The sequence below is a fragment of the Palaemon carinicauda genome, chromosome 9 (genome assembly GCF_036898095.1).
Source record: "Palaemon carinicauda isolate YSFRI2023 chromosome 9, ASM3689809v2, whole genome shotgun sequence".
In the NCBI taxonomy this organism is placed as follows: Eukaryota; Metazoa; Arthropoda; class Malacostraca; order Decapoda; family Palaemonidae; genus Palaemon; species Palaemon carinicauda.
This window is the reverse complement of record NC_090733.1, coordinates 145,645,758-145,657,654: the sequence shown is the minus strand read 5'-3', so window position 1 is coordinate 145,657,654 and position 11,897 is coordinate 145,645,758. Positions and strand designations below refer to the sequence as shown.

The following is an 11,897-nucleotide window of genomic DNA, read 5'->3' as shown; positions in this document are numbered from 1 at the left end:
AATACTTTAATATTGCTTTTGATATTGGTAAAAGAACACTTTAATATTGCATTTGATATTGGTAAAAGAACACTTTAATATTGCTCTTGATATTGGTAAAAAAACACTTTAATATTGCTCTTGATAATGGTAAAAGAACACTTTAATATTGCTTTTGATATTGGTGAAAGAAGACTCTAATATTGCTTTTGATATTGGTAAAAGAAGACTTTAATATTGCTTTTGATAATGGTAAAAGAACACTTTAATATTGCTTTTGATATTGGTAAAAGAAGAATTTAATATTGCTTTTGATATTGGTGAAAGAAAACTTTAATATTGCTTTTGATATTGGTAAAAGAAGACTTTAATATTGCTCTTGATAATGGTAAAAGAACACTTTAATATTGCTTTTGATATTGGTAAAAGAAGAATTTAATATTGCTTTTGATATTGGTGAAAGAAAACTTTAATATTGCTTTTGATATTGGTAAAAGAAGACTTTAATATTGCTCTTGATAATGGTAAAAGAACACTTTAATATTGCTTTTGATATTGGTAAAAGAAGAATTTAATATTGCTTTTGATATTGGTGAAAGAAGACTTTAATATTGCTCTTGATATTGGTAAAAGAAGACTTTAATATTGCTCTTGATATTGGTAAAAGAAGACTTTAATATTGCTCTTGATATTGGTAAAAGAAGACTTTAATATTGCTTTTGATATTGGTGAAAGAAGACTTTAATATTGCTTTTGATATTGGTGAAAGAAGACTTTAGTATTGCTTTTGATATTGGTAAAAGAAGACTTTAATATTGCTTTTGATATTGGTAAAAGAAGACTTTAATATTGCTTTTGATATTGGTAAAAGAAGACTTTAATATTGCTTTTGATATTGGTGAAAGAAGACTTTAATATTGCTTTTGATATTGGTAAAAGAAGACTTTAATATTGCTCTTGATATTGGTAAAAGAAGACTTTAATATTGCTTTTGATATTGGTGAAAGAAGACTTTAGTATTGCTTTTGATATTGGTAAAAGAAGACTTTAATATTGCTCTTGATATTGGTAAAAGAACACTTTAATATTGCTTTTGATATTGGTAAAAGAACACTTTAATATTGCTTTTGATATAGGTAAAAGAAGAATTTAATATTGCTCTTGATATTGGTAAAAGAAGACTTTAATATTGCTTTTGATATTGGTGAAAGAAGACTCTAATATTGCTTTTGATATTGGTAAAAGAAGACTTTAATATTGCTCTTGATAATGGTAAAAGAAGACTTTAATGTTGCTTTTGATATTGGTAAAAGAAGAATTTAATATTGCTTTTGATATTGGTGAAAGAAGACTTTAATATTGCTCTTGATATTGGTAAAAGAAGACTTTAATATTGCTTTTGATATTGGTAAAAGAAGACTTTAATATTGCTTTTGATATTGGTGAAAGAAGACTCTAATATTGCTTTTGATATTGGTAAAAGAAGACTTTAATATTGCTTTTGATATTGGTGAAAGAAGACTTTAATATTGCTCTTGATATTGGTAAAAGAAGACTTTAATATTGCTTTTGATATTGGTAAAAGAAGACTTTAATATTGCTTTTGATATTGGTAAAAGAAGACTTTAATATTGCTTTTGATATTGGTGAAAGAAGACTTTAATATTGCTTTTGATATTGGTAAAAGAAGACTTTAATATTGCTTTTGATATTGGTGAAAGAAGACTTTAATATTGCTTTTGATATTGGTAAAAGAAGACTTTTATATTGCTTTTGATATTGGTAAAAGAAGACTTTAATATTGCTTTTGATATTGGTGAAAGAAGACTTTAATATTGCTTTTGATATTGGTAAAAGAAGACTTTAATATTGCTCTTGATATTGGTAAAAGAAGACTTTAATATTGCTTTTGATATTGGTGAAAGAAGACTTTAGTATTGCTTTTGATATTGGTAAAAGAAGACTTTAATATTGCTCTTGATATTGGTAAAAGAAGACTTTAATATTGCTTTTGATATTGGTAAAAGAACACTTTAATATTGCTTTTGATATAGGTAAAAGAAGAATTTAATATTGCTCTTGATATTAGTAAAAGAAGACTTTAATATTGCTTTTGATATTGGGGAAAGAAGACTCTAATATTGCTTTTGATATTGGTAAAAGAAGACTTTAATATTGCTCTTGATAATGGTAAAAGAAGACTTTAATGTTGCTTTTGATATTGGTAAAAGAAGAATTTAATATTGCTTTTGATATTGGTGAAAGAAGACTTTAATATTGCTCTTGATATTGGTAAAAGAAGACTTTAATATTGCTTTTGATATTGGTAAAAGAAGACTTTAATATTGCTTTTGATATTGGTGAAAGAAGACTCTAATATTGCTTTTGATATTGGTAAAAGAAGACTTTAATATTGCTTTTGATATTGGTGAAAGAAGACTTTAATATTGCTCTTGATATTGGTAAAAGAAGACTTTAATATTGCTTTTGATATTGGTAAAAGAAGACTTTAATATTGCTTTTGATATTGGTGAAAGAAGACTCTAATATTGCTTTTGATATTGGTAAAAGAAGACTTTAATATTGCTTTTGATATTGGTGAAAGAAGACTTTAATATTGCTCTTGATATTGGTAAAAGAAGACTTTAATATTGCTTTTGATATTGGTGAAAGAAGACTTTAATATTGCTTTTGATATTGGTAAAAGAAGACTTTTATATTGCTTTTGATATTGGTAAAAGAAGACTTTAATATTGCTTTTGATATTGGTGAAAGAAGACTCTAATATTGCTTTTGATATTGGTAAAAGAAGACTTTTATATTGCTTTTGATATTGGTGAGAGAACACTTTAATATTGCATTTGATATTGGTAAAAGAAGACTTTATCAAATCCAACGTAAGTCCTCGGGCAGTTTTTATATTGGGCAAACTGGAAAAGAGAACAGAACATAAAAAAATATTTAAGAGTTGCGTGATATCACAAGTCTTGTTCGTACCTGGGCAAATGATCATGTGTGAGGATGTCTTGAGCATGTGCAAGGAGAAACTGGTTAGGATTTTTAACCTTTTCCAGTTTACCTGGAGGTCTGTGCACACACACACATGCGCACACACACTCACACACATATATGTATAGATATATTATTACTAGCTAAGCTACAGCCCTAGTTGGAGAAGCAAGATTTTATATGCCAAAGTGCTCCAACAGGGAAAATAGCTCAGTAAGGAAAGGAAATATGGAAATAAGTAAATATATTAAAAACATTGACAGCATTAAAACAGATATATATTACATCTATAAACTATAAAAAGACTTATGTAGATTTAACACACACACACACACACACACACACACACACACACACACATATATATATATATATATATATATATATATATATATATATATATATATATATATATATATATATATATATATATATATATATATATATATATATATATAATTCAAGCTGCACATGGTAAAGCTAAATAACTGACAACTAAAGATCACTATTTGGCCTTCATTGTTGGTAACCAAATATGTTTCCGGTGTGGTGACTCATATATGGACAAATTACTTCACTGAAATAAATTGAACAGTTTTTTTTATATATATATTCTTCTAATGACGTAACATTGCAAATTCCCTTTGCTGGAATGTTCATAAAGTAGTCCAGCTCAAAAAAAAAAAAAAAAAAAAGAAAAAAAAAATCAACTCCTCCCTAACGCAGATTCGACGTCATTCATTGTTGCTTAGTTTTAATTAAATGATATCCCAAATCTACTATTTATAACAACAGAGTTTGAGAGAATAAACTACTTTAAAGAAATATAAATCAATTGCCTTCCATATTGTCCTACGTAGCTGGAAAAATCCTCAAAATAGATAAATAATCAATTTGAATCTAGTATTGAACTACCTGGCAACTTCTACTAGTTCAGCCCTAAACTTTTTTTTTTTTTTTTTTTTTTTTTTGCACGAGCTAGCTTGTAGCATATAAAAGAGCAACCGGAGTGCCATTGGCGAAAGAGTTCTCAGACACCAAGATGCAAGTAAGTGTGCAAAACCCTCTACAGCAAGCAGTTCTAGTTTCTGAAATTTAATGTGATTTGCAAAGCTTTCCCTTTGCTGTATAAAGTGTGCAATTCTAGTGATCGGAGAAATGAAGTGATTTTTGTTTAAAGAATAATTGTTTGGAATCTGAAGGGAAACTCGTTGCTTATCACCCATCCTCGAAATCTTAATAGCTATCGATTTGCAAAGGAATTATCAAAGTTTCATTTGAATACACATAAGACGCGGGAAATGGCCATAATTTGTCTTTACGGAGACCTTTGCTAAAACTATGACCTCTCTCTCTCTCTCTCTCTCTCTCTCTCTCTCTCTCTCTCTCTCTCTCTCTCTCTCTCGAATAGTTTCTATTTATCTCTACTCCTGATTGGTTCCTAACAGTCTAATTTTGTTTTTTTTTTCTACAGCGCACTGTAAGTTTCCTGCTGTTATCAGCTGTGGCCCTTGTGGCAGCCCAAAACAAGAACACAGGAAACACCAGATTCGGTCCAGGTGGATTTCAAGGTGGATTCCCAGGTGGCCACGCAGGTGGATTCCCAGGTGGTCATGCAGGTGGATTCCCAGGCGGTCAAATTGGTGGATTCCCAGGTGGTCAAGTAGGTGGATTCCCAGGCGGTCAAATCGGTGGATTCCCAGGTGGTCAAATTGGTGGATTCCCAGGTGGTCAAATTGGTGGATTCCCAGGTGGTCAGATTGGTGGATTCCCAGGTGGTCACTCAGGTGGTATTGCTGGTTGCCCACCTGTGCCTCCTCCTAGGCCAGTATGCAAGTTCTACGTACGTAACCATTGCGGACACTTCGTTTGCTCCGTCGACCAAAGTGAGTACAGACATCTAGCTCAATTATTTGTTAATTCAAAATTATAATCAAACGAAAGAAAGAGTAAATTAATTACTAACAACAATTAAAGATAAGAAAGAGTAACTCTTAGATTTGGAGTATTTTTAAAAGTAAATCCTTGAAATTTCTTAAAAAAAAAAAATAATTAATTTCATATCTCGAGTGCTAGAAATATGTAAATATTGGCTATGGGAGGATTCCTTTGTTTAGGATAATAGTTTAATTTCATTAAACTTAATTCATTTCGACAGTATAGTTCATATCACAAATATAAACAAAACACTCACACACACACACACACACACACACACACACACACACACATATATATATATATATATATATATATATATATATATATATATATATATATATAAATATACATATATATATATATATATATATATATATATATATATATATATATACAGAATATATATATATATATATATATATATATATATATATATATATATATATATACAGAATATATATATATATATATATATATATATATATATATATATATATATATACAGAATATATATATATATATATATATATATATATATATATATATATATATATATATATATATATATATATATATATATATATATATATATATGTGTGTGTGTGTGTGTGTGTGTGTGTATATATATATATATATATATATATATATATATATATATATATATATATATATATATATATATATATATATATATCTACCTATTATGTATTAATGTATGTATGTAGTACAACTCTCAACTTAAAATCTAACCTCAATCTATGAATGAAAGAGATTAATTTCCAAATAACACTATTTTGGGCATAAAAGATTTTATGAGAACTTTAGGAACGACATTCATCTCACCCAAAATTCAGCATCTCTAGCACAGTTAAAGGAATACCTTTTAATACATTACCACCCAATGTATTTCCCCCAATGACGTTTTCTCACCCCCTTACTCTTCCGTCTTGTCTTCCAGAACCATTCGAATGTCCTCCCGTCAGACCCGAATGTCCCGGTCTGAGATTCGGACCCCAGATCTGCTACACCGACAACGACTGCGCTGGGAGCGACAAGTGCTGCGCGGACGCCTGCTTGGACCATCTTACCTGCAAAGGACACTCCTCCGGGGTCCTCTTTTAAGGTCTTCTTCTTCTTCTGAGGAAAATTAGTCTCTTGTCACTTTTATCGTGGCTCATCATATTTTCAATCCGCGGAATTTTTTTTTTTTCATATTTATTGTTTCAATTTTTTTTAACCCTCAGTATTACATGTTACCTGTGATGTGTATCATTGCCTCTGAATCCGGTTTGTTATGTTTTAATAAAAAAAATTAAGTACATTATTTTAGTTTTCTTAATTTTACACTTCTATATATTGTCTAACGTGTAATGTGAATACATGTATATAGGTGAGTCTTTTCTTAGCATAATTATAAAATTTTATATAATAGATTGCAAGGAGTTGCTGATGGGCACCATACTGAGTATAGGAATGTGATATCTGGTGTTCCTCAGGGTAGCGTTCTTGGGTCACTGCTTTTCATACAATATACACATGACATGTGGTATGGCCTAGAAAACAAGCTTGTTGCATATGCAGATGATGCTACTCTCTGCATCAATTCCATCTCCTGAATGTAGATCTGGGGTTGCTGAATCCCTTAATAAAGATCTAGCTAAAATTAGTGCACAGTACAAATTATGTGGCATGATGTTGAACTCTAACAAACCTCAAAATATGATTATGAATAGGTTGAGGACAGTGGCCCCTCAACATCCAGATCTCTATATAAATGATTATTCTTCAACTATATAAAACGCCTCTAAAATTTTTGGTGTGATTCGTGATTGCAAATTTACTTTTGATAAGCATATTGTTGTTTCTTCTTCAATTGTAAAAAAAAAATAATAATAATAATGGTGATTAATCTATCCTTAATTGTTTACTTCAGACAGAACACAAACATGCTACAATCTAAAAAATACTTTTTTGCCTTTGCCAGAGCAAAACCGCTGATGATATCATCAAACGATGAATTGCGTATTTTGTCACTTTTGATACACATGACAGCTAAGTAGGGATTACACGGTCGAACGGTTCGTCGAACCCGGTTGTCGAACCTGCTTGTCAAACGGCTCGAAGAGGTGGAAGCCACAAATGTATAAGGTTTGTGTACAATGAAGTCCCGCCCACAAAAGTCAGTCGAGAACAGACTTTCTTCAAACCATTCGACAAACGTGTTCGACAACCAAATACTCCTTTCACACGTTCGAACATCACTTCTAACACTTGTCTGTCGATGTGTCGAACCGCGTTCGACAAACCCTTCGACCGTGCAAATCCACGTTAAGGGGACATGATTTATCCTGAGCATTGCTGTTCTGTGGTCATTGTTTTTCCTCTTCAACTGTGAAAAAGACATTTCTCCAGAGCAATATGCAATCATCAGCCTAAGAAAAATTCATGCAATCATCAGCCTAAGAAAAATTTTCAAAATTGCTTCAACATTAGGGAATACTGATTGAACGTGATCTTTAAATATCACTCGATACAGATCCTGACGTGTCAGAGTATCATGTTCCTGTGATTCATGGCTTTGACTATGTCTAACATACTGATGAAAATGCTGAAGTTCTCCAACAAGGATCATGTCCGCATTTTCAGGATATGCTTTGCATAGAGCGCTAACTCCTTTGTGAATCTCTTCTTCTATATCATTATTATTATTACTTGCTAAGCTACAACCCTAGTTGGAAAAGCAGGATGCTATAAGCCCAAGGGCTCCAACATGGAAAAAGGTCAGTGAGGAAAGAAAATAAGGAAATAAACTAAAAGAGAAGTAATAGATAATATAAAATACTTTAAGAACAGTAACAACATCAAAATAGATCTTTCATATATAAACTAAAAAAACTTGAAAAAAAAAAAAAACAAAGGAAGAGAAATGAGATAGAAAAGTGTGATCGAGTGTACCCTCAAGCAAGAGAACTGCAGCCCAATACGCATTGTAAATGTTAACTGCTCCCGAATGAACGTCATAAAACCACCGTGGAGGTCCTGTACAGAACCAGATAAGCAGTCCTTAAAGTAAGTAAAGTTAACAGAGATAAATATGCTTTGACTTCGAACTTGTCTCTTGGCTCAAGGTTCTCTAAACTCTAAAGCATTATCTTCATCCACGATATGCATTCTTCTAGAACAGCTTTTCTTGTAATCAAGATTAGGCAATTTTTCCTTTGCTTGTTCTTCAAAATAATCGGAAATATCCCTGGTACCTTTAACAAAATCCGAAAGTGAAGCATACGATTTCCTACATTGGCCTATGACTAGAATAACTTTGGCGTCTTACAGTGATTGAGTAATTTTTGTGAAATTTATCCAGTAATTAACTCCACAAATATAACATAACCATGAACTCAAACTTTTTCATTTTACTCAAAATATCTATGGCTCGATTTCTTGTTTCGTCTTTCTCTGTACTATCAATATGCAGCTGATGTAGGTCGGGAATAATTTTATCATAACTATCAAGTATTGCACTTGTGGCCATTGAATGTGTTTCTCGTCAAGTCTCTGACAAAGAGTGGAATTTCTGAATCATTTTTCAAGAAGAGCAGTGATGTCACTTATGTGAAAATTGTGAAAAAAAACTGTATATTTTTTTAACAAATCCAAAAAAGTTTACTGCATCTTAAGCAACAGTACTTCTAGATAGCCCTATTTTATCTTATTTCTCTTTCTCTTGTTTTAATTTTTTTTTCTTATTTTTTATAGTTTATGTATAAAAGATCTATTTTAATGTTGTTACTGTTCTCAAAATATTTTAGATTTAATTGTTCATTACTTCTCTTGTAGTTTATGTATTTCCTTGTTTACTGTCCTCACTGGGCCATTGTTCGATGTTGTGGGCTTATAGAATCCTGCTTTTCCAACTGGGATAGAACTTTAATAATAATAATAATAATAATAATAATAATAATAATAATAATAATAATAATAATAATAATAATAATAATAATAATAATAATTTCTCCTTTTTCGAATGGTAGGCCAACAAGTGAGAGTAAAATTCAAGAAATGTACTATATCTGAAAGCAACTGTGTGGTGTATTTCAATGTATACATGCACACATAAATAAAAATTTTTAGACGTATATTAATCTAGTATAGCATCAAAATAGAAGCTTAGTAATTGCAGATATTCACGATAAACTGTGTGCTGGGATATCTGCATGTCGTATTATGCGGGCTGCCAATGCAAAAGCCTGCGTCTTGCTGCTCTTGCATAAAGCAGAGCGTTCTTAAACGAACTAAATGCATGACGGTTGCCATCCGGTACCGTAGACATAAATATTGTACATAAAAGTTTTTCATCGAGTGCTTCATAATAATAAAATCATGTTCGAATATTAATAATGTAATTATATTTTAACATAAATGAAGAAAAACTGAAAACAATACTTTGCCGAAAACTTTAATCGCAGCCATTGCTCCAGTCCTGCTTCGCTTTTGTTTAATGTTTACATTTGTCAAGTTTGAACTTCGTCCAAACTTCCTCCGTGTTTTTAAAGTTTATTGGCTATATTAGGAATTGTTAATACCCGAGGCGATGTCGAGCATTGGTAGTGAGTGTGCTGATGATCCTCAACCTACCACATCGAGTGTTAGAAGTCTAGAAATATTGTTTTTCTATCGTAAAACAGCGCAGGCCGAAAGTGCTCAGAGACAACACATGGTGTGTAAGGTTAAATATTCTAAAGGATCGACTTCCGAGTCCGTTATTGATGATAGTGACATCGATCCCGATTGCAACTTGGTTCGTGAAAATGCCCAGACAGTTGATAACAGATCAGCAAGTGTTGTGAACGAGATCTAACCGAAGTTGACAGCTCTATAGATAGTAGGTATATAGTAGGTTGGCCAAGGCACCAACCCCCCATGAGATACTTCCGCCAGAGCGTTAATGGTTAATAGGTATTTTGAGTGACCAGATAGCATTACATTGAATCCCTCTCTAGTTACGGTTCATTTATCCTATGCCTACATATACACCGAATAGTGTTCCTTATCTACACACCTTCCTCTTTCGTCATACACCTGGGAACATTAATATAACCGAAAAATTGTTCATTCAAAGGGTTAGCTATTGCACTGTAATTGTTAAGTGACTACCTTCTATTTGGTATGGGTAGAAGAGACCCTTTAACTATGATAAGCACCTCATCTAGGAGGACACTAAAATCAAACCATTGTTCTCCAGTCTTGGGTAGTGTTTAGCTTCTGTACGATGGTTTTCCCCTGCCATGGGATTAGAGTTCTCTTGATTGAGAGTACACTCGGGCACCCTATTCTATCTGATTAATAATTTCCTTTCCTCACTAGGCTGTTTTCCCTGTTGGAGCCCTTGGTCTCATAGAATTCTGCTTTTCCAGCTAGGGTTCTGGCTTAGCTAGTAATAATGATATAATGATAATGGCACTAATGAAACCCGAAGGCATAGTGATGGGGCTAATGAGACCCCAAAAGTTGATTAACTAAATGGTAGGTCAGTTAGGCCTAATCTTTAGGGTTAGGTTAAGTATGCAGCATTGAAAAATAGAAATTTTGGGTTAAGTTATGTAAGTTGAAATGCAGGCTTTAAAGAAATTAGAGCCCCAGTTTAAAGATGTCTGTTTGGAGAGGGTCACTATGGAAAAAGATATTCTCGACCCATATTGGGCCCGTGGTGATCTTAATAAGCAAAATGCGTATATTTGTGTCTGTATTGGTGAGGAGTCTGAAAAAATGTTTACAAAGGAGAAAATCCAACGCTTAGTGAAGTGTTCACTGTGATGCATTATGGTGTAGCCTTCAAAGTTTGTAGGAAAGTAGGGATAGGGTGGAATATATTGCCAGGAAGAAGAAAGCCTCTCGTGATCGACGTGGTAAACAAGACGGAATAAAACTTCTACCAGCTCATTTCTTGGCGGCTGAACGTAAGTGTGACCACCCTTCTTTTACATGCTGTTTTATTATTATTATTATTATTATTATTATTATTATTATTATTATTATTATTATTATTATTATTGATATTATTATTATTATTATTCTTACTGTTGTTGATGTTATTATTCTTACTATTATTATTATTATTATTATTATTATTATTATTAGTAGTAGTAGTAGTAGTAGTGTTATTATTGTTATAACTATTGTTGTTATTGTTGTTGTTGCTATTATTATTATTATTGTTGTTGTTGTTTTATTATTATTATTTATTATTATTATTATTGTTGTTGCTGTTATTATTATTATTATTATTATTATTATTATTATTATTATTGATATTATTAATCTATGTTCTTTGCACGTTAGTTTTAACATGAGGAATTTTATTATTATCAATATTGTTTGTTTGTGTCTTTATAATGTATGTAATAAGGGTCAACAGTATCGTACATTTTGTCAACTTTAGCCTTGTTGTTCATCTGTCTTACGATTAATCATACCATTAATCATGTGCTTTGTCTTTGTAGGGGACTTAAACTTTCAATTAAACCTATCTTGAAGCAAAATATAAGGGCCTGACCAAGTTATTTATTACTCATTACGTTTGTTATTAATCTTGCGGTCGACCATACCATGCTAAATCACTGTTGGGATCTTCAAGTGTCCAAAAAAAAAAGTAAAAAAGGAAATGGCAATGTCTTTTTTATTTTGAAAATGCCTTTTTTTTTTTTTTTTTTTTTTTTTTTTTTTTTTTTTTTTTTTTACCTCCGCCAACGAAGTTGGAAGGAGGTTACGCTTTCGCCCCTGTTTGTGTGTTTGCTTGTGCGTGTGTGTTTGTTTGTGAACAGCTTCCTGACCACAATTTTAATCGTAGAGTAATGAAACTTGTAGGGATGGATTAACCGTTATGTAAGAAAGCTGGAAATGGTTAAATTTTGGAAGGTCAAGGTCAAGGTCAAGCAAAATTTCCCATTCACGTAATCAGTCATAAGTTT

At 31.6% G+C, this 11,897-nt stretch overlaps 1 protein-coding gene across 1 annotated transcript; it reads left to right on the top strand.

Annotated features, from left to right (window-relative positions):
- Window positions 1-3,972: 3,972 nt before the first annotated feature.
- On the top strand, window positions 3,973-6,250 carry LOC137646905 (pupal cuticle protein Edg-91-like). The gene is made up of 3 exons (XM_068379978.1): window positions 3,973-4,036; window positions 4,463-4,874; window positions 5,888-6,250. The coding sequence occupies exons 1-3, from the start codon at window positions 4,031-4,033 to the stop codon at window positions 6,049-6,051; spliced, it is 582 nt and encodes a 193-aa protein (XP_068236079.1). The 5' UTR covers window positions 3,973-4,030; the 3' UTR covers window positions 6,052-6,250.
- The last annotated feature ends 5,647 nt before the right edge of the window (window positions 6,251-11,897 follow it).

Coding starts and splice junctions, on each gene's coding strand:
- LOC137646905 (XM_068379978.1), top strand. Junction 4,875..5,887: donor CGTTTGCTCCGTCGACCAAA/GTGAGTACAGAC, acceptor CTTGTCTTCCAG/AACCATTCGAATGTCCTCCC.